This window comes from Gopherus flavomarginatus, chromosome 15 (genome assembly GCF_025201925.1).
Source record: "Gopherus flavomarginatus isolate rGopFla2 chromosome 15, rGopFla2.mat.asm, whole genome shotgun sequence".
In the NCBI taxonomy this organism is placed as follows: domain Eukaryota; kingdom Metazoa; phylum Chordata; order Testudines; family Testudinidae; genus Gopherus; species Gopherus flavomarginatus.
In genome coordinates this window covers 13,275,949-13,298,542 of record NC_066631.1, presented here as the reverse complement: position 1 = coordinate 13,298,542, position 22,594 = coordinate 13,275,949, and the positions used below count along the sequence as shown (strand labels likewise).

At 41.2% G+C, this 22,594-nt stretch overlaps 1 protein-coding gene across 10 annotated transcripts in view; it reads right to left on the bottom strand.

Annotated features, from left to right (window-relative positions):
* Positions 1–306: 306 nt before the first annotated feature.
* The window catches only part of KLHL22 (kelch like family member 22), a 28,260-nt gene continuing 5,972 nt past the window's right edge, over positions 307–22,594 (bottom strand). For 2 of the 10 annotated variants that reach the window (XM_050924471.1, XM_050924472.1), the window contains exons 2-7: positions 20,747–21,026; positions 18,254–18,419; positions 16,144–16,862; positions 13,184–13,376; positions 10,812–11,045; positions 8,856–9,950 (exon numbers count right to left, since the gene is read on the bottom strand). In XM_050924471.1, coding sequence (XP_050780428.1) covers positions 9,573–9,950; positions 10,812–11,045; positions 13,184–13,376; positions 16,144–16,862; positions 18,254–18,419; positions 20,747–20,973 — 1,917 coding nt within the window. In that variant the 5' untranslated portion in view covers positions 20,974–21,026 and the 3' untranslated portion in view covers positions 8,856–9,572. Of the gene's footprint in view, positions 629–3,220; positions 3,385–5,002; positions 5,147–6,404; positions 6,529–6,557; positions 6,599–8,762; positions 8,811–8,855; positions 9,951–10,811; positions 11,046–13,183; positions 13,377–16,143; positions 16,863–18,253; positions 18,420–19,660; positions 19,782–20,746; positions 21,027–22,594 lie in introns of those variants that run through there. The other 8 variants (XR_007769540.1, XM_050924477.1, XM_050924475.1 and 5 more) reach the window with 8 other exon arrangements.

Genomic DNA, 22,594 nt, shown 5'->3' with positions numbered 1-22,594 from the left:
ATCCCCTCACAGTTTCCTCAGGAGGCCCTGGCTTCAGGCCTGTTAAGAATAATTGGGAGCAAGGGCTCTCTTTATTGAGCTGTCTTGTCGTCGGTTAAAATAGCTTTCCCTAGATTTTAGAGCCAGAAGGGGCTACCAGGATAATCTTGTCTGATCTGTATAACACATGGCAAAGAACTTCAAGCAGATCTTAAAATAACCCATTTTCCTGCCCTTTCCTAGTCCCCTTCTCAGCTGAAGCTTTTCATAAAACAACCCCCCCTCCTGCTGCAATATTAGCAACCCAAACATCAAGACTGACAAGTATTTTAAAACAAAATTTGGATTTGTGTATTGGCCTTCAGAGCTCTTTAAAACATTCACATTTTCAATATTTTCTTTAGAAATGTTTTTTTTAAATGAAAGGTGAGAGGCTAACATAGTCACATGACTCCATGAACTGGGGATTTTAGAAAAACACTGAATATTACAAGGATCACAAAAAAGTCTCAAACAGGCAAAACAACTTCTGCTGTGTTCCTCCAAGAGGCAGGCACCCCTTGAGAACAGCTCACCTTAGCACAGGGGTTCTCAGACTTTTGTTCTGGTGACCCCTTTCACATATCAAGCCTCTGAGTGCAACTCTCCCCTGAAATATATAAAAAAGTGTTTTTAATGTATAACACCATTATAAATGCTGGAGGCAAAGCGGGGTTTGGGGTGAAGGCTGACAGCTCATGACCCCCTATGTAATAATCTTGTGACCCCCTGAGGAGTCCCGACCCCCAGTTTGAGAACCCCTGCCTTAGCAGCCTAGAAGAGTCAGCTCCCAGCTCAAAGTGCCATTCCTATGAGCCACAGAAACTTTCAACATCAAGGTGGTTCTAACAAAAGACAGGGCAAAACAGCCTGAGGTTTGAACAGCAGCAAGAAGAGGAGATTATTAACCAACCAGTATGTTCCCGCCTCCACTGCCATAGTCTCAGTATATTGCTGGGTGCATGCAGCTCCATGGGACTGGCCACTTCACATTAGCTAGACAGTTGTGATAGGCCACCCAGCACAACCTCCTATTCTGAATAGTGACTAGAAGGTGCTGATACCAAAACAGAAGCCAGCCCTGGAGAATCCTTGACAGGGTCCAAAAATGGGCCATTACAGTTATAGATAAACAAAAACTGAAACCAGTGCTGCCAACGTTCACAAGCTTATGCTGTTTTGGCTGGGGCTGAAGCCATGCCAGAAGGTTCAGCCCTCTAGTAAATTTCAGTTCTGCCAGAGGGCCAACCTTCCCTCTCCCCCAAATTATCTGCCTCTCCCACTGGACACCTCCTAGGGAAGAGCAGCTGTTGCAGAAGGCACATAGAGCTCTTCCCCTCTCCCTTTCAGAAGTTGAGAGGACTTTTTGAGTAGGAGATGGATCAGCTGACACCATGATTATTTGTATTACTCTAGCACAGAGGTTCTCAAACTTCATTGCACCGCGGCCCACTTCTGACAACCAAAATTACTACACAACCCCAGGAGGAGGAATGAGCCCTGAGCCTGCCTGAGCCCGCTGCCCCAGGTAGGGGATCCAAAGCCAAAGCCCCACTGCCCCTAGTTTGGGGGGGGACGGGACAAAACCCCAAAACCCAAGGGCTTCAGCCCCAAGTGGAAGCCTGTAACCTGAGCCCCACCACCCGGGGCTGAAGCTCTTGGGCTTTGACTCCAGCCCCAAGTGGTGGGGCTCAGGCTTTAGCCACAGCAAGTCTAATGCCAGCCTTGGTGACTCCATTAAAATAGGGTCATGACCCACTTTGGGGTCCCAACCCATAGTCTGAGAATCACTGCTCAAGCATCTACAAGCAGGGAAGGAGAATAACAGAAAGAGCCTGGCAACTGAGGACCTTGCTTACTCCTCTCCTGTGAAAAATGGGTTGGCCCCTCTGTGTTCCTGCCTGCAATCAACATCCTCAGAGCTGGGAAGAGGAGAGGGGAATGAAGAACACCTAAAGCTGAAAGAAAGGTGGGGCTGGTTGAACAGGCAGACATGGGGACCACAATTAGAATTTTGTGGAGAAGCTGGAAACTCTGAACCATCAGATAGATACAGCTCCTGCAGCAGGAGCCAAAATTATCCTACTGAAAAACACACACACACGCACATTAAAACCCCCCCAAAAAGGCAATGTAATTCTTTTAAATCTAAAACATTTGAAATGAACACAGAAAGACTTGGGGCAATAATTTTGTAGTTTCTCCATTGGACCCTTTCTGCAGGACTCACTCCAACTTTAGTATCTTCTTTCACTCTGTAAACCCTGCTCCTGAGACCTGGATTGCAACATTTGGCAATTTCCCCACGTGTTTCGATCTTATATTGGCAGATGGTGCAAAATCTAAAAAGCCTCGGATGGGAAACAGGGTTTAAGTTTGTGGACCCTTAACATTGTCAAAATGGTTTAATATGGAAGATTTAAATCAGGCACTTATTTAAAAAAAAAAAAGCACTGTCCAAGAAACACCCTTACAAGATTGTGATATCAAGGTCAGAGGTAAAATCTGAGATTTTATTGCAAATTAGACATGTTTCTAGGTCCCTAAGGTACAACTGGCAACTTGTAATAGTCCAGGGGGAATTCTTAGCTTACTATTCATACATACAGAATTGCCAGTTTTGTGTAACATGGGGATTGTATGTGAAATCCAAAACCTTATTTCAAATATAGACTCTCGTAACACCTTTAATATGAAAGCATCCCAAAGTACACCACTAACTGTATGTGTATTAGCCCTCGTCCAGACTAACCCGCGGCATCGGCGGGTTAAAATCGATTGCTCGGGGATCGATATATCGCGTCTAGTCTGGACGCGGTGTATCGATCCCCGAGCGCGCTTACATCGATTCCGGAACTCCATCAATCCGAACGGAGTTCCGGAATCGACACGGAGAGCCGCGGACATCGATGCCGCGCCGTCCAGACTGGTGAGTACCTCGGTTTTAGAAATTCGACTTCAGCTATGTTATTCCCGTAGCTGAAGTTGCGTATCTAAAATCGATTTTAATTCCTAGTCTGGACGTGGCCTTAGTATCACCTCACCAACCACTGAAATACAACCATCTCTAGGATGGAAAACAACAGCTGTTTAACAGCATATAGCAATACCAACAGAAATGATTAGGCCTGGAAGTGAAGAATGTGACTGTGAAGTTGGCTATACATGCAAAAATATTTTCTAAATTTCTAAGGAAAGTTACCTATGTGTCATGCTTCAACTCCTATTGGTTAAGAATTCACATCTGTCCATTCAGAATCTTTGTTTCATTCATATATGGATAGTTTAGGTTGGATTGAGAAGCTCATAAAATTGCCTTACACCATTTGAAAAAGATGGGGTTTAGTCCTCTCAATGTGATTACAGCTGAAAATTAGAAGTAAATGGGGATTAAACACTATCACATGCTAAATATAATTTGTGTATCTATAAATACTACTCCTACAACATCAATACTTATGAGATTTTGGGATGAAAAAGAACTCCATAAATGAAAGCTGTTTTACAAATAAATTAAGCTTCATCACTGTAAGGTAGGCGAGTATTAGTAGCCCCATTCAAACAAATGGAGAAAATGGCAGAGAATTTAAGTGACTTGTCCAAGGCCACAAAAAATTAGTGGCATAGCCTGGAACAGAAAGACAGCAGTGATGAATTCCTATTAAATTTTTACTGCATGTTTTTCCCTTTGTTATGGTTTGATTTACTAGAAAGTAAATTTAGCAAGCCCATTATACAGAGAGTGCTCCTGTTTTCTTTGGATACCACCAGGTTACAAAAGGAACTGAAAAAAAGCTGTCAACAGGAAACAGTATTTTATAACAATTTTTGGTCTAGGTAGCAACATCTTTACGACGTACAAAAGCTGAACTATGCTGCAATTTTAGTAGTGCATATTATTGAACTAACTTCTAACTTGTTTCTTTGGATGAGCTCCAGAGAATACAACTTTCCATATAACGGAAGTTTTAAAAAGCCAATAGGTTTTAAAGCCATTGTGTTCATCTGGTTTGACCTCCTGCATAAACACAGGCCATTGGACTGCTCTGTAATAACTCCTGATTCAAGTCCAATAGCTGTAGCTAAACTAGAGCATTTTTTTTTAATTTAGAAAAAACACCACACAGAGAGATAGAGAGGGGATGATTTGTTCAAGGTCTCACAAAACAGGCCAGGTAATAGAGCTGGGAGTTAACTCTATGCACTATTACAGCCCTACCACCACTTGCTGTCTAGGCCTGTCAGCAGGGAGAGAGGTGAAATTCACCATTTTGGCAGCAAACACTCAGAACACTTTGGTTTAAAGGAGAGGAGTTTTTGTTTTGTTTTGTTTTAAAACTTTTAAAGTTTTGATTTTCAGAGAATGAAAAGGGATAGTTCAATTTTGAAAGTTGAATTTTTGGGGGTAAAAAGGGGGAAACAGTTCTTCTGAAACAAACACAGAAGCAGCAGCAACCACTTCTCTTCCAAGTATGAACGTCTAAAATAGTTCCATAAACAAATCCACTAACTGCAAATCCAGCCGAATGCAAACTGTAGGCCAGGGGTAGGCAACCTATGGCACACGTGCCCAAGGCAGCACACGAACTGATTTTCAGAGGCACTCACAATGCCCAGGTCCTGGCCACCAGTCCAGGGGGCTCTGCATTTTAATTTAATTTTAAATGAAGCTTCTTAAACATTTTGAAAACCTTATTTACTTTACAGACAACAACAGTTTAGTTATATATTATAGACTCAGACAAAGAGACCTTCTAAAAATGTTAAAATGTATTATTGTCACGCGAAACCTTAAATCAGAGTGAATAAATGAAGACTCGGCACACCACTTCTGAAAGGTTGCCGACCCCTGCTGTAGGCCATAGGCTGTGTTAAATAACTAGGACTTCAATGAAAGTACTGTATAACATTTATATTTATATTTAACATAACAGGAAATCTTAATGTTGGGCTTTGGCAGCTTGATCGGCATGACAATACTTACAGTAAATGGGTCCATAGGCTCCAGGCTCAGCATCTCCTTGATTTCAAAATCATCTTTTAAAAACATCAAGTCTCTGTCTTATAGGAATGCGAACAACAGGATGATGAAATCAGCAGCAAAGAAGTTATAAAGGCAGTTCAGCTTCTGTAACATCAAAGATCCAAACTATTCACTATCCTTTCCTCAATCTTTCAAAGAAAAACTCTACTTTCACTAAGTCACCTCTTCACTTTCCAGGATCCTACCATTAGCTCCCTCTTATTGCACCAAATGAGCTTGCCTTCATCTTCAACCCCAGATATAATCTTGACTTTGCCCTCATCTGTGCTCTTCCTTCCTTCCTACACTCACCTTACCGCTGCCTGTGTATCTTTAGTTCATTCTGAGGTTGGTGCTTTCTGTCATGCTACTTTCTACAACTGAACCAGACTTCCTTTTCTCTCCTCCACCAAGTACCTTCTTCTGCTTCTTTCAAATCCCTCTTGTAGGAATCCTCCCTCATACATGTGCCTACTCTAGAACTACTCTTCACTTCTCCCTGTGCCAAATCCATTGCAGCCAATTGGAGGAGCATATGCTTTTCCACATTGTGGTATCGGGCTCATAAATTAACATTTTCTAGGATTTGAAAGGTACCGAGAAGAGTCTTAGGTGCTGGATCATAAGTACTTGAACAATCACCTCCAATTCTGTATTTTCAGCACGGTGCAGAGATAGGCATAAGCAAAGCTCTGTCCTTAGCTCATGTAGCTTGTGACATGACACTCTGCTCTAGTTCAGTGGCTCCCAAACGGGTTCATGAACCCTCAGTGTTACAGCGGGTTCTCAGGGAAAAATTCCCTAATGGTGAACAGAGCTGTCCCTAGAGACGCCAAGTAGCATGGGCCCAGCAGCACGGAGCCCCTGGACTTCCAGAAACTCCCTGGAAATATTCATTTTTAGCAGGGGGTTCACGAGACACACCATTTTAGTGAAAGGGGTTCACAGGTTGTTAAAGTTTGGGAACCACTGCTCTAGTTACTATTACGATTATTGTGGCAATGATGGATTTCCTGATATTTTGAGACATCCTTAAAAATAAGCAGAAAATTATACTGGGATTCCAAATGGAAGTTCTATCTACAGAACTTAATTACTGGGCCAGATACAAATAGACAACCAATCACGTAACTCAATTATTATTCTCCTAAGTGTTGTAATGCATCAATGAGATGAGCTTGTGTGTTTTTAATCACTTGATGCTGATAAAAGTATAATGCAATACTTCTATTAGTCAGAACAATTTTTATAATTTCCCATTTCTGTATATTTCTTGTGCTATACCACTGTCCAACAGAACTCAGTGTAATTATGAATGCACTTTCTTTTTGCTCTAAGATACAAGGCTGGCGTATTCAGGAAATCAGAGGAATCAAATTTAATCACCGAAAATAGTGTCAACCTAAAATACAACAGAATCCTTACTAGAGCATGCTTTTCCATAGGAAGAGGCAAGGGCTTTTAAAGGCAGGGTTCCCATGCAGTTCCTGAAAAATTGTTCGATAGGAAACATCAGTCATGACTGAGAATATCAATCTGTCCTCTTCTGCAGTTTTTCTGTGAAAGATGCATTATTTCCAGTAAATCAAAGCTACAAAGGACTTTCCACATTCTCTATTAGATAGCCTTCTGACTTTGAAACTGAGATTTAATTATGAACACATTCATTTGGAAAGATGCACTTATAACTAAAGTAAACCACTCCTGACTGAGTAGCTTGGGTGAAAGTACATTAAACTTCTGTTACCTACTAACGCAAAACGTACCCAGATAAGATGGGTCACACAGTATTACTTTGGATCAGATACACTATGCACAGCTCAAAAAGGAATTATCATGGACAATGCCAAGCATGTTGTCAGTCCTTAATACTAAACAAATAATACCATCACAATATCTAATATGTTTACTTATGCACATGAAAGCTGAAGTCACCTGGCAACATCTAAAATCAGAACTTTTTACCAGCTGCTTCTTTAGCTCAGTTGAGGAACATTCATTTGGAACCTAGTATATTATTGTTTCACCTTGACCTCTTCTGTGAAATCCAAGAATTAGCCTGAAGGCCTCCTTATTTGCAATTGTATGCAATGCCCTCTACTGGTACATACACAAAAAGAAAACATGCCTCCACAAGCAGCACAAAGAATCATTAACTCCTTTCTATCACAAAAGATGACAATAATATCACTTAAAAATACATGTAATTAGGATGCCACTGGCAATAATGCTTCTCCATTGAACAGAGAGATTTTCAAAACTTATCACCTTACTTTACATTAGGTCTGAACTTTAAGAGTAGAATTCTATAAAGAGATACTACAGCAAACCAATTAAAATACAGTACTTGGTGCACAGCAGGCAATACAACAAAAGATCCACATTTAACTTAATCCCCTCATTTATTCAAAGTAGCTTTCTAGACACAGAATAAAGAGCCATTAATCTTCAATACTGAAGTGTGCCTTATTTTGAGAGGAGAGAGAGAGCACGAGAGTTTGTGTGTGTGTGGGGGGGGTTCATTATCTTCTGAAAGTGCCTTTTCTGAAGGGGCCCCATCTGTATGGTTTTCCTGGATCTTCCTCCATAGCCCTCTTGCTTCATGTGCTTAGCTGTATAGTGCTCCCATTTCAGGTTGCAGACAGGGCCACTGAGCTGGCTTAGGTCCAGGAGATCAAGGAGTCTCAGTTTAAAACGAGTAGAGCTGAAAATACTGCTGTGACCCAGAAAGTTGATTAGTGTATTGAAAGAACTGCATGGAGGCCTCCTTAGTCTTTTCTAGAAATCCTGTTTACCAATGTGGAATCTTCTAGATCTATTTAACAAGTCATCAGTTTCCCTTACAAAGGTTCCCTACTTGAAGTTGAAGCCAGTGGAAATTCTCTAGTTCTTTATAGTGCCCGTTCTATGTTCAATCTCCAAAGCCTCTATGTGATGGCATATTTGACTAAAATCACCTCATTCTAATTGTCACTTTGATTCTGCCCCTTCCCCTCCTTTCACTTTAACTAGGGTATTATTTTAACACCTGACAGCTAATTAACTGATAGAATTGGTTATCCTATGCCTATTCAAAAGAAGGGATTACAAAGTTTTTGTATGTCAAAGCATTGGTTTCTATAGCAGCTGTTAAATTAATAATTTAACTTCAAGAAAGCTGTTAAATCAGAAGTAAATGATTTTACAAACTGCCAATAAATAAAGGAATGCTTTGTTATGCAATATTTGTTTCTTGCTCTGGTGGTCTACCATTGCTTTCCTGGCACTAATCTAGCAAATCCGGTCCTTGGACCAGGGTAATTTTCAATCCCTTCAGGGTATGTCTACACTGCCCATGTTACAGTGCGGCTGCGGCAGCACCGTGACATGGGCAGTGTAGTCACACTTCATTGCCAGTGGAGACCCTGCCTGGATAAAAAATAACCACCCTGAATGAGGGGTGGTAGCTTTATTGCCAGGAGCCACCTAAAGCACTGTCTATACTTGCACTTTTCAGTGCTAAAACTTTTGTTGCTCAGGATTGTATTTTTTCACACTCCTGAACGACTAAAGCTTTATCGCTGAAAGTGGCAGTGTAGACCTTAGTTGAAGTTTTTTTTCCCCTTTTCCTCTTATGCCATTGCAAAACAATCTCAGCTCTTTTTCACTTTCTAAGCATATAAGTGAAGATAAAACAACAACATAACTGGGTCAAAGTAGTTACTGGTGTAACTTCACTGACCTTAATAAAGCAATGAATTTGGCCCTCCAAGTTTTAGATTGCCACATTCTGGTGGGGAAAAAACAACAACCAAATAATAATAATAATAATAAATAATAATAAAAAGTTCCCACAAGGATTTATTATTTCATTTGTGAACAAATGGTATCTGTAAAAGTTCATCTGATTAAAGAGATCATAACCAGTACAAAGATCATTTTTCTAGAAGTCTTCCACCTTGTTGACAAAGCCTGCAGTATAGTAATTCAGAAGCGGGAGTCAGATCACAGTTTCTAAGCTGTTATGAGGATGGCTGCATGCCCAGATGAGAGGAGGATTCAAACCAATGTTCTTGCTGCTGTCACTGCTACAGCACTCACTCACTCTCACTGCGTGACCTATACAGCGAACTGACAACTGACACAGGGGGCAGACACTAGGTTGTATCTTCCTGGCCGTGAGGTTTTATGCTGGCAGGATCATTGCAGAGGAACAAGGAAGTGATTTCATGCTGAAAGTCTGAAGCAAAGGAGCTAGCCAACCTAGATCTTTTGTGCTTCTTTTGTCCATGCTGTGGGTTAAAAAGAGGCCCCTTCAAAGGACAAAAACCTCTGCCTTTTAATTGAAAAAAAGAAAGTTCTTTGGTTGCTTTCACACTGCTGCTTTGTGGCAAATAGAGAGAATGCAGATAGCCTTTTGTAGAGAACATTTAAGTTTCCAAATGTTTAAATATTGATTCAATGTATGTTATACCAAAGACATTAAAAAGTTTCTAAACAATTTCCCCAAGCCTTAATTTCCTACCCTCCCTGAAAAAAAATCCTCAGGTCCTTAATCTTCACTTGAATTGTCAAATTCCTCCCAATCTGACACACTCATAACCTCAGAAGCAAAGTCTGGGAGAGGCTGTAGTCGGTCTGGGTTCCATTCTGGAGTCCACCTCTCTGTGTCCATTAGAATAGCCCTAGGCAGAGTGAGGACACAGGCAGCCATCCCAGAAATATCATCCTCCAACTGGGGACCTTCCTCCCAGCAGTCTCTCTCAGCTTCATAAATATGGACATAGTCCATCCGGATCCCTCGATTGTGGGATCTGCCCCCCAAGACATAGATTCTATTGGCTAAGACAGCAATACCTGGCTCTCCATGCCCTGCAGGTAGAGGGCATACATTTGTCCATTGATCAGTACTTGTACTATAGCAGGCAACCTGTAAGAATATAAAGAAATAAAAGACGCAAGGCAACTTATTCCTTTAAAAAAAAAATTAAAAATGTCTACATGTAATGGGTGTCTGCCATAGTGTACAATATTATTACATAGTTGTACAATATTATGACACAATGAGTATTATGTGTAAATTTCAAAGATAAATCCCAACATTGCTAACTTTTTCCACTACTGATTCATTTTAGTAGAAATATCTAACAAATGTGTTTCTCACAATTCTATGCCACCACAAATGCTAAAACTCAATTGCTCCCAATCAAGTGCTAACACCTCCACCTTCCTCAAGACAGTCTTTGAAACAGTTATGCATTGCTAGCACCAAAGCACTTGACATATCAAAAAAATGCAAGTGTGGGGATAGTGGAAAATAAATTTAATTAAAATCAAAACTATTGGATGATAATTGACTTAATTTCATGTAATTCGTTAAAAAATATAACAACTCTTTTAGTTTTAATGAAGCTGCTGCATAGTTTCTGGTCTGCCACACCAGAGTGCTACAGAATTTAGATGTGCTTTGCTGGAAAACACCTAGAAAACTTAGTTGCTATTGCCAAGGCACTGCTCTGTTGGATGTCCACTACCCACCACTGATTTTTTTTAAATTACAAGAAGCCAAAAAGATTAAGGGTTTTAATATTGGTGGAGTTAGACAGAATGCATGCAGGGGTGGGAGTAGTAAGTAAAGCATTGCAATGTTTGTCAGTTAGATGGAGGAGAGGCAGTCCAGTAGTTAGTATGGGGCTGGTAGTTGTGTGTTTATGCTCAATGGGAGGAAGGTATGATGATACAATGCGAGTGTCACGTGTCCAGGCAGGAAGTAGCCATTACATCATCTTACCTGGTGAACATCTCTCCTATAGCCAGAGTCATTGTTGCTACCTCCAATCACGTACAGCTTTCCCAGGAGTGCAGCCATCCCATGCCAGGCACGTCTGACTGGACCATCAGCTAAGCTGTCCCAGCGATCAGTCCCTGGATCATAACAGTGTAGTTCCTTCAAATAATCATCTCCTCTCCTCCCACATGTAATATACATCTTTCCATCCAGTGCTGCTCCAGCATGTGCATACACCTACACCATCACAAAAAAAGGCAAAGAGGGGAATGACAGGTTTCATTTTTTGTGTTTCCTCCATCTTCAAGCACAGTAAGTATGGAATATAAATCTCTTGGCAATACATGACATCAGAGATGGTGTCTTCCTCTGATTACTTAGATGCTAACATTTGGAAGGATTCTGTGTACGCTATTATTCCATAGGTGTGCGGATCAGTCCTTGAACTGAAATTAAATAGAATTTCTCTGATTCCTCTACAGCTGCAGTGCCTTCATGTTTCTTATTGCAACTGAATTAGCACCTCATCAATACCACTGCTTTCCTCCCTTGCCTTTTTTGAAGCCCTGTGTGGAAATTAAGTCTAAGGCCTTGGCTACACTGGCGCTTTACAGCGCTGCAACTTTCTCGCTCAGGGGTGTGAAAAAAAACACACCCCTGAGCACTGCAAGATACAGCGCTGTAAAGTGCCAGTGTAAACAGTGCCGCAGCGCTGGGAGCAAGACTCCCAGCGCTACAAGCTAATCCCCAGGAGGAGGTGGAGTACATGCAGCGCTGGGAGAGCTCTCTCCCAGCGCTGCCGCTGCGACCACACTCACACTTCAAAGCGCTCCCGCGGCAGCACTTTGAAGTTTCGAGTGTAGCCAAGCCCTTACAGAAGTTTTAACAATGTTATCAGAAAGGCAGAATACCCTAGTGGATAAACTTGAGCAAGTCATAAGACCTGGGTTCTGTTTCCAAACTGATTTGTTATTTGTGACCTCAGGCAAGTCATTTCACCTCTTGGTGCCTCCATTCCCCATCTGTAAAATGGGAATACTACTTACGTGTTTGTAAAGTGACTTGATAAGAAGCATTGTAAAGTGATTTTATTTTGTATTGTTAACCTGCTACAAAACTTAACTTATAGTAGGATTCGGCATAATCCTTGAAAAGGTGAATTAGAATTTTACTTCTCTTTCCTAGCCAAAATGGTCATCAAGAATTTTTGCATGAAGTTTTAATTTATGTCCTCCTTGTTTTGTGACAGTCTCTTAGAGACCTAAAAACAGCACTTCTTTGGTGGTTAATTAGAAAACTTAGAAGGATAAATACTATGTAAGTGGCTATTCAGTGTGTCTTATCTCAAAAGAGCACAGTGGTCTCAATTTAGTTCACCGAGAGCTGATGGCCACATAAAGCTCCACCACCGGCACCCTTGTTTGATGGTCACAGCACATAAACCTCCACCACTGCCACCCTTGCGTGCAGTCTCAGAACAGTGGCCAAGGACTGAATGGGCCATAGAGACTGACTTACCCTATCACCCTACAGGTGGTCCCTTCATATCAGGGCTGAGACGGGGGAAGCTTGCACTACTGCTGCCCAAGCTGTATCCATTCTGGGAATAAACAGAGGCCTTCAGTCTCCAAGGCTATGAATCAGGCACCTTTCACAAGCATGAAATTGTTAATTTTTTTTTGTAAACAATAATAAAGTTAACATTTGCAGGAGGAAACTAGTAAGAAAAACAGGAAGACGAGCACCTAATTTCAATGGGAGGCCATAAGTACATTGTCCCTGGTACTCATACACTTAGGGATTTTTTCCCTCTCTGCCCATACCAATTTTGGGCTTGATCCAGAGACATACAGAGCACCTGCAACTCTGACTAAACTGATGGGACTTGCAGGTGCTCAGTACCTCTCCGGATCAGAAACTACATTTATTTATTTAAGAACTACTTTTCTTTGGAAAGTATAATACAAACTTCCAACTTCTATGGAGCTACCACTTCAGAACATACCTCTCAACCATTCTCACAAAGAGGTATACTGGCTTAATATTACACCCAAACTAACCTCTGTCATGCACATAGGACATTTACCTTGATCGTGTGCAAATGGAAAATTAATGTCTCAATCTGATTTTAATTTTTAAAGCCTAGCATTTTATATCAGTTAGAGAGAACATACCCATGACAAAGAAGCAGATCCAGTGATATTTTAAGCATCCTTCTTACAATTTTTTGTCCCATATGCAAAGGCGACTGAAAGCCACCAGAATTTTTGCAGATTGAGAGGCATGCTTCAGAAAAGTAGCAAAAAGCATTTAGGAAAGATGAAGGCAAATACTAAGGGAGCTTATTAGCATTTCCTGGCATGTGCATTCCTTACCTCCTTTCTCAGCGGTGCCATGTATTCCCACGTGTTGGTTTTTGGATCATACCTCTCTACCTCCCTTAGGTCTTCATGATAGTCTCGCCCTGCAACAGCATATATATATTTGTCCACAACACAGACACAGAGGTCAGCATGCTCTTGCTGCAGGGACTGGATCTGGAACCATTTGTTGTGTCGTGGGTCGTACCTTGCAAAGGAACATGACCAAACTGGGTTACCAACACAAATCCACCACAGAGTACTGAGACATGGACACTGTCATTGCTGGAACATGGGTTAGCACCACATAGATCTAGACCACTGCCTTCTCTTTGGCCCAAATTCAGCTTCTCTGTAAGTAGGTGCAATTCACTAGAGTGAAATTTGCCCATTCATATCAAAATATATTTATCAGCTAAGTTTTTATTCTGTTTTGAAGGAGAACACATTAGCAAATATAATCATGTTGTATAAGTCTACTGTTTCCAGTATCCTTTGCACCACTGCCAGTCTACATACCATCAACCTTGCTAGTCTGCAATCATTCCACAATGTAAAAATTGGCTAATAATAGCACAAAGATTGTATCTGGGAATTTGAGAGGCCAGAAAGGGCATGAACTTTTGGAGCTTCGATTTGTTCAGGTATCTGCTGGTAAGAAGGTATTTGAGGAATATGAGGTGCAGTGTGTCCATAGTGGTATGAATATAATGTAATTATGACATAATTATGATGCACCTTGTACTGAATGTGTCATGTGAGATCTCATTGGAAAAGTTACGATTTGTTGAATACAATTATCCTGTTTGTAGTCATGTATCATTTTTGTATCTGGAGTTATGAATATTGACTATGCATCTGTATTTCAAAGGTGGTTACACCTGGGTGACGCCCGCTAGGAAAGATGCTTCCAATCTAGACAGCTGATTTTGAAGGGCCTATTCAAGATAATGGTCCATTAAGAAAACAATAGGCTTTGAGAGAAGCTTATCCAGTACCTGGTGAGCCTCCACAAAAATGCTTCAGCCAGCCTACAGATAAGGGCAGCTATGACTCAGCAAGGCATGCAAGGGCATATGACCAAACCACATCATAATGAACTCCATTTTGGTACCTGTATTTTTCCACAAACTTAGATGGAAACTTGGCTTGGAACAAAGAGTTCCTACCATATGGAAAGGCTATAAAAGATGGGGAGTGACATCACTTCTGGGTCTCACTCCCTCCACAAGAGCACAACTGACGAACAAAGACTGAAATGGGAGAAGTACTGGTCCCAGGTTAAAGGGATTTCTAGCCTGTGTATGGCAATTTGGTGGACTACTTGTATATTGCTGATTCAAATCCTATCTAGTATATTGAGCTTAGTTTGTGTTTTTGTTTAATTTCCTAGGTAACCAGCTTTGATCTGTTTGTTATAACTTAAAATCTATCTTTCTGCAGGTAATAAACTTGTTTTATGTTTTATTGTAACCAGTGGGTTTCTGAGTGAAGTGTTTGGGAAAATCTCAGCCTGGTTACCACAGGCTTGTTGCATATCTTCCCCACAGCAAGGGTGAAGTCTATTAATGAGCTTGCACTATACAGATCCCTGTGCAGTGCAAGACAGTATAATTCTGGGTTTACATTCCAGTAGGAGTGAAAGGCTGGGGAGCTGGGAAATTGGCTGGTGCTTATATAATTGATCCTTGAGTAGCTTAGGTATTCTGGGTGTGTGGAAATTGTGTTTGCTGATAACAGTCCCTGTAGAGGCTGGCTGCATATCAGCAGAGCAATGTCAGAAAGGCCAACCTAGTTCAATTGTTAGGGGGAACAGAGGTTCCAACGGCTCCAAGACTGCACCCTGGGGGGTGACAACCCATCACAGGTACTTCAACCTTTTCACCGTTAGCTTTCATCCCCAAATATCAATTCCAGATAAATATGGAAATCTTAATTACAGGAGCAGCCTGAATGCAATCACAGGAACTTAAATTCATCTTGCATGTGACAAACATAAGAACAACTGGACTAAAACCTATAAAAATCACAAGTTTGCAGACAAAAGGGTGTTGTCAGACACAGGGCTTGTAATACACCTGTTTAAAATGTAAGGGGCATTAAAATCTAGAAAAAAGCCTGATCTCAACGGAACTTTAAAAAAAAAAAAAAAACTTACCAGGCTAAACTGTAATTTTCTAACTTAAAATTTAAGATTTTTTTTTACATCATTATTTAGTTGTGATTCAATCTTGGGAAGTAGCAAAATGCTCATTAATGGCATTACACACCAATTCAAAATAATCAACCAATGGTACAATTGTGTTTGAAGTGTTTCATAGCTGTGCTCTTTAAATCACTTCCCTTTTATATCAGATTTGCATATACTACAACTTTGAATTCACTAATTCACTGCTGCAGACCATCATTCTGACATTTCCCTTCTGTCTAAGAAGGAGGAGGAGTTCTCTCTTCAGAAACAGTTCACGATCTTCTATTCCTGCCCTATTCAGGCAAACACACAAGACTTCATACTTATATACAGTAGCACATCTGACTTCAAAGTGCTATAAAACCAGTAACCTAATTAGGCCTCATAACGACCCTCCGGGGTGGTAAATATTATCCCCATTTTACAGATGAGAGAAAGGGAGTTTGTGTCAGAGCCAAGATCAGCATACAGGAGTTCCTGGCTCCTAGTCCCATGCTCAAAACTCAAGAATATTTTACAACAACTCAGAGCTGTTGTGTAACGTTGCTACATTTGATTTCCCCCTTGTGGTTGATTAGCAAATGAAGCAAGCACAAACAGAAAGCTTCCTCCTTTACAATCAGGTTGTTCTTCCTTAGTCCTTGTAGTTTATTTCAATGAGGTCTCAGTACAATTCCCAACTTTTCTGGCCAGCTATCATGTGCACTACAAAAGTGACTGCCCGACTCAGGGAATGGTAATTGGCTGGTAAAAAATAATGGTGGTAGAAGTAGTCTCCTCTTACCTCCAACACCTGGACTCTGCTCGAAAACCTCGTACGTTGTTATCTCCCCCAATCAAGTATACAAAGTTGTTGAAAACAGCGATTCCTTGGTTGGACATTCTGGGGGCTAATGCAGCAGTAAAGTGCCTCCACTCTCCCAATAAGGGGTTCAAGTACTTGGCTTGGTCACTGAGGGCTGTGGATGGAGTAGAGTGCATCCCTCCAAAGCCCACTACACAGTGGAACTCTGACCTCACCTGCGTCTGTGAGCTCTGAAGCATGGGCTGAAGACATTCATTCTTGTGGTACATTAGTGCATCAGCTACAGTCTCTCTTAATGGACATGGGCTTAATTTGTCATGGAGCCTCTGCAGGATCTGGAGCTCCATCAGGGGGAAGCGGACTGTTTCCAGTAGCTTAGGAGGCTCCATCAGTGAGACCTGATCTGTCTCTACCTGTTCTAGGGTATAATGGTACAGAAGCGCCCCTTCATAAACCTCATTCTCACAGTTGACCTCCAAGAGGTTGCTGCTCAGTAGGGAGTAGACCTTCTCCAGGGGCAGCTGGCGGTATATCTCTGTCTTTGAGAAAGCTACAAAGTTCTTGAGAATGTAGGAGTCCAGCTGCTCATTCAACTGATTCAAGTCAAAGAGGTCAGCTAATTTGTATACATCCAGGATGTTCTCTTCATCCACCCAGGACATGAGAAAATCACAACAGAACTTAATAACTTCTGGAATCTACAAGAGACAAAGCAGATTGTTTATTTCAGTAAAAAAAAAAAATGGTCTTACATTGGAGAGACCAGATTCATAATAGTATGGAAGACCCAAGCTGAAGAAGTTGTAATAAATTGCAGGGAACACCTATCACCAAGAAGGCTGACAGTGGTCTCTGACTGTTATCAGTACTGGCTGAAAATAAAAACTGATAGATTGAGTACTGTTGACCATGGCTTTCACCAAAGATGACGTGAATATGATCCAATGTGAGTTTGTAGATTAACAGAATATAGTTCTTCTGTTTCCAGACAGATTAACCAGTGTGCAAAAGGCACAACAGGATAGTAATTGGGCTGTATCATTCAAATGCAGAGGAAACCTTTTGCAAGGAAAGCTAATGTATTTCACGAAGTTTACTGAGTACAGTATGACATTGCTTCTGGACACCAGGAGATAGCAGGAAATTTCTTTGCTATACATGACAAACTTCTGTTGACTCATAGACTCATAGGTCAGAAGGGACCAATATGATCATCTAGTCTGACCTCCTGCACAAGGCAGGCCACAGAACCCCACGCTAACAGAGTAAATGTCTAGTGAGTAAGTAATCTAATACCACAGCATGTATAGTGTGGAAAATAAAAGAAGAAAAAAACTGTCTTGATGGCAAAACAAGAGCCATTATAACTGTAGCAACTGGGATCACAGTTCTACCCACAGTGGGTCTGTGAATCAGCCTTTATACTGCAGATGATAGCCTGAGAGCCTGCAGCACCAAAACAGTTTCAGAAGAAGGAAGTCAGGTCCTTTAATGTAGATCATAATGTAGGAACTCTTAACAGAATCTCCCTTGAGGAGTTACTAAGCAGGAAAGGGGTTACTGAGCACATTGGGGAAATCAACCACTTATAAAAGAGTCACGCTCTGGATAAAATGGTGAAAAGTTATAAATAAAAACATAAAACTACTTACATAAACAACACATCCATCCAAATCCAGTTTATACACATCTCTAGCTACTTACAAACCCCTGGTCTACACTACAAACTTACGCTGGTATAACTACGCCACTCAGGAGCATGCAAAATCCACATGTCTGAGCATCATACCTAATCCCCGGTGTAGACAGTGTTATGCCAACGGGAGGGCAGATGGAGTAGCGTCTTCACTAAGTGCTGCAGTTGCACCACTGCAAGTGTAGACAAGTCCTTACTCCATAGTTTAGCGCATTCAGAAAAAATTTCTAGTCAAATCCATATATGTAGACAGAAAAGCCCCTGCTCCTTTACTCCTCCTCTATTGTGTTTGTTCATCTCTCCAACTTCTCCCATTTATTCCCCAGAGCGTCCCCATTCCTTATTGGTCCCATTCTTCCCTGTGTCTTCTTGCGCCATCTCCCAATCCCTCACCTGAAGCTGGCAGGCAGCAGTTAGCGTTTCTTGCACGTTGTTCAGGCTGAGTTCCAGTTCAGAGGTGTATATGAAGTTTAGGATTTTACACATAGCATTGAAGGAGACTCCATGAATACGAATCTCTTCCTGTTCCATCTCTTTTAGACCACCAGCAAACATTCCTCTGTAGAAAAAAAAAAGTACACGCTACACTGGAGATGTACCAAAGCTATGCACAGTTCAATCCAGCTTAGCCATATTGTTCTGGGGACATCCAAAACACTCAGTCAGATGGATAACTGGACAGATAGCTTTGCAAAACCTCTATGCCTTTCCCCAAATCCAGTACTCCAGGAAATATGCTGGGCTATACAGTTTTGAACTGGAAACCCAGAGCATAGCCTTTTCAGAATGCAGTGAAGAGACATCAGCTAGCTGTCTCTGAAAATCCAGAAGGCATAATTAAGGTTGGGTTAACCAGTGCTTATCTGTACACATACTCTCCCTGTGCATCCTTGCATTAGTTTAACCTATAAATTGCTTCCCCAATAAGCACTGGGAGCCCTGTAAACCATAAAACCCTCTCTCATTGAAAGAATTAAAATAAATAATTAAATCAATTAAGTCAAAGCAAACAAGAAGGCATAAAGACTCCTGCATCCCCCACTCCGATCATTCTCTTTAAAGATTTTAGTGTTCATGTTATAAGCCCTTGTTTTTAAAGTTTAAAATAGCCACTGAAGTGTGCTAGCCTAGCGACAGTGCTTTATTGCTACAAAAGACCCATTGATTCAGATGCCACTGTGTTCTCTTCCAGAAAATGCTGGGGTGATAGAGAAGTGAATGCACTCAGTTCGAAGGTGAACAAGCCCATTAAATGTCTACATTGCAGGTCTGACAGACTCTGAAACATGTTTAAGCCCAATTCCCCCTACCATACACACAAAGCCCTCAGGCATGTGCCAATATATTCTCAGCACATGCGTTTGATGGCTCATCCAGGAATACACGTATAAGCTCTTGTCTCACTGTACCACAAATCTCTGCCCTCCCTCTTTGTGGTAAAGACACAGCTAAGGGTTCATGTGGCTAGGTTCACATTGAGATAGTCCATCAATGCTATCCCACAATTCCTGAGGCCTCTGTGTTCTGGCCTCTCTCATTCCCAAGCTCCTACTCACCTACCATGCACCATAAGCAACCCCAACTTCCAGAAATCAGAACATCTGAAATCTGTCAGTGCAGTGACCTGTGGGCAAGGCATGGGGCATTCATACCACTGCAATGTGCACTCTAATAAGCAAACTTGACAAGCACAGCTCCACAGGCATGGATGGCTGGAAACAGGTACACTATGCAGTGTTGACATACCCTTAGCTGTTAGGAAGGGAAAGGAGTGTTTCACATCATTCAACTGCAACCTACCCCAAAGCAGTGTCGATGGGGTCCTAAGGAAGTCCCATGCAATCCTTGTCTAGAAAGATGATGGCTGTTACATCAGGCTTTGTGGGTTGAAGAAGTAGGAGTTGTTTGAAGTAGACAGAATCTTCAAGAGCACCATCAGGAATGCAGAGAAACCAATTTGCTCTAAACGTGCTCAGAGCTGAACTCTGGGAGTGTGTGTTTTGGATAAGTGTGGTATTACTCCAAATAAGACTGGTTAAAAAGAATGGCTTGTCCCACTTTTGGGTGCTACTCACTAGAACTAATGTGGTTTTGGAACTGAAAAGTTGCGGGACATTAAATCTATGATGCGAGACGTGACTTTCAGTATTTTTAATTTTTCGTGACCAAGGGCTGCTGCAACTCCCCTTAAAATCAATAGAAAGACTCCCATTGACAACATCAGGAGTTGGATTGCCCCTCCCAAGTTACATAAACAGCACTTAGGACCATTACTTCCCACAACATGTTTTATAACTTGCTATGTATTATGAAATTACTGTAATAGGCCAAATCTTGTTGGGGCCAATAGAACTTTAACAGCTCTGTAGAATGCACTGTGTCGTACTTCTAATGAACGGGGCACATATAACACAGGCACCACTATGTCCTCCAATTACTATGGGTTCTGAGTGAAATGGAGGCACCTGGAAGCAAAACTAAATGTGGAATAATGCAAGATTAGCTTTATTTTTAAAGTCATACAAAAGAAAAATGAACAGAAACAAATTAAATATTTTAAATGCATTCAACTAATCTTAAAGGTCTGATTTTAAATGCACAAGGATAAGAACACTGCAAGATATGGCTGAATTTCTATTTATTTCATTCCTCCATTGGTAAGCCTCCACACTGCTATGAGCAGGTATTAAAATGTTCTGAATAAACCATGGTATGCCACATGCAACATAGTACAACTTGGGAAAGGATGGGGAGTCCAAGGAGAAGAAAGATGGAAGTTCAGCCACAATTCAGATTCTCTCTCTCTCTCTCTCTTTTTTTTTAATGATGATTTGAGATGTATTGAGAAAGATGTTGGTTACAGATTCACAGTGACACTGGACTCACCTGAAATAGTCACATGATGCAGCTAGGAGTATCCGATGAGCTTCAATAGGTTTCCCTTCCACTACCAGGACTACATCAAAAAGGATGCCACTATCTCGGAGAGCTACCAGGCCACTGAGTAAGGACTGGGAGTGCTCTGCACTGCGGTAAGTGTTGCTGGTGCACTGCTGGAGGGAGGGCTCCAGGGGAGTCTTGCATGGCTGAGTCAGCTCCTGATCCTCTGCCATCACAAGCAGAAATGCTCAGTACCTCACAGCCACCAGTTATAGCGAGGTGAATTCTGTGAGATAATAAAAATAACAAATGTTTGTGTTTGCTAATTAACAGCATTTTAACTCTTATCAGTTAGCAAAACACACCAACCCTTAAGTACAATCGAGAGACCTTAAAACATGGTTCTGCCCCAATGAGATTATTTTGGATTTACACCAAGAGCAGTCTGGTGCAAAATGTCGCTTTCATTTACCAAATTCCCAGCTGCACAGTGTTCTTAGATACCTCTGCTGTAACAGAAGCTGCAAATTGAGTCCCCATCTTTAGTTTACCATGGTACATCAAAGGGCTTGCTTTGTTGTATTTTTTCTTGGTTTTGCCTGTTTACATTAGCTGAGCACATTTCCATAAATGCCCCTTCTTGGCCCGGGGCTAAGGTCCCTACATGCACGGCTAATCAAGGAAAGGAAGGAACTGAGGCGATTGGAGACTGTATTGGCCTTTTACAACTTTGGCTATGAATGTTCAGTGCTGTGACAGCATGCTTTTGCTGTCGAAATTGGCACTGTTTTTCTAGAAGATTACCAAAGTGGGAATATAAAGACAACTTTCAGGAAGAATTGAACTTCTGAACAATTCCGAGTCTGCAGAATCAGTGGAACATTTAAAAGGGAGAAATCTCCATGATACAATATTGTCTAAACTACATTTACTCTCACAGCTCTACATTTCACTGTATAGTATTTACTGCAAAATTATGCTGAGAAAATGTGAAAGCTGCAAATTGGGATGTGCAGGGCTGCAGCGGCCAGAGAACGAGGTGACTTTCCCCAGCTCCAGGGCTCCAGCTGCCAAAGAGAGATGGCCCTCCTTCCCAGCCTCAGCTCTGTGGCAGAGGAGAGACCTTTATATATAAAAAACCTTAATAATTTAGAGAGAGAGAGAGAGAGAGAGAGAGAGAGAGAGAGAGAGAGAGAGAGCATGCTATTATCCAAAGCGCTTTACAATAGTTAGCTAACGGTACAAACAACATTTGGAAAGATCATTAAGTAGTCCGCCGAGACCTGCAGCAATTTTCAAGTGGTTTGGGAAAACAAGTTTCAGAACCACTGCTATAGATCATGGGAAAAATCTTGGTTCCATTGAACTTAATGGCAAAACTCTCACTGAATTTACTAGTGTTTACATTACTATGCGACTTTTCCCTTTCTGAATATATTATGTATATATGAACAGCAATATATTATTGCAATAGTTCACAAAACGTTTCTCAGAGAGAAATACCATTACGGAGTTACCTTAGAAGTATGAATTTCTTAACAGTGCCTGTTTTACTGAGATACTTGCCCAATATTTCTCTCTCATGTGATCTTTCACAAATTATAAAATTACTATATGATAGTTTGCACTGTGTTCTCGAGCACTACCTTATAGGCCACACACTGTGCATTAATGCATAATAATGTAATTATAAATACAGAAAAAATGCTAAATAAGCAAAAAGTGTTTCCAAAGCTTTTTTCATAAGGCCGCAGTGTATCTTTAAGAGTTCAATTGTTTCTATTTATTCCTCCTTACAGATCATGCTTGCCTGTTGTTTAGAACATTATAATTTTCACAGCATCTACTTCGGAT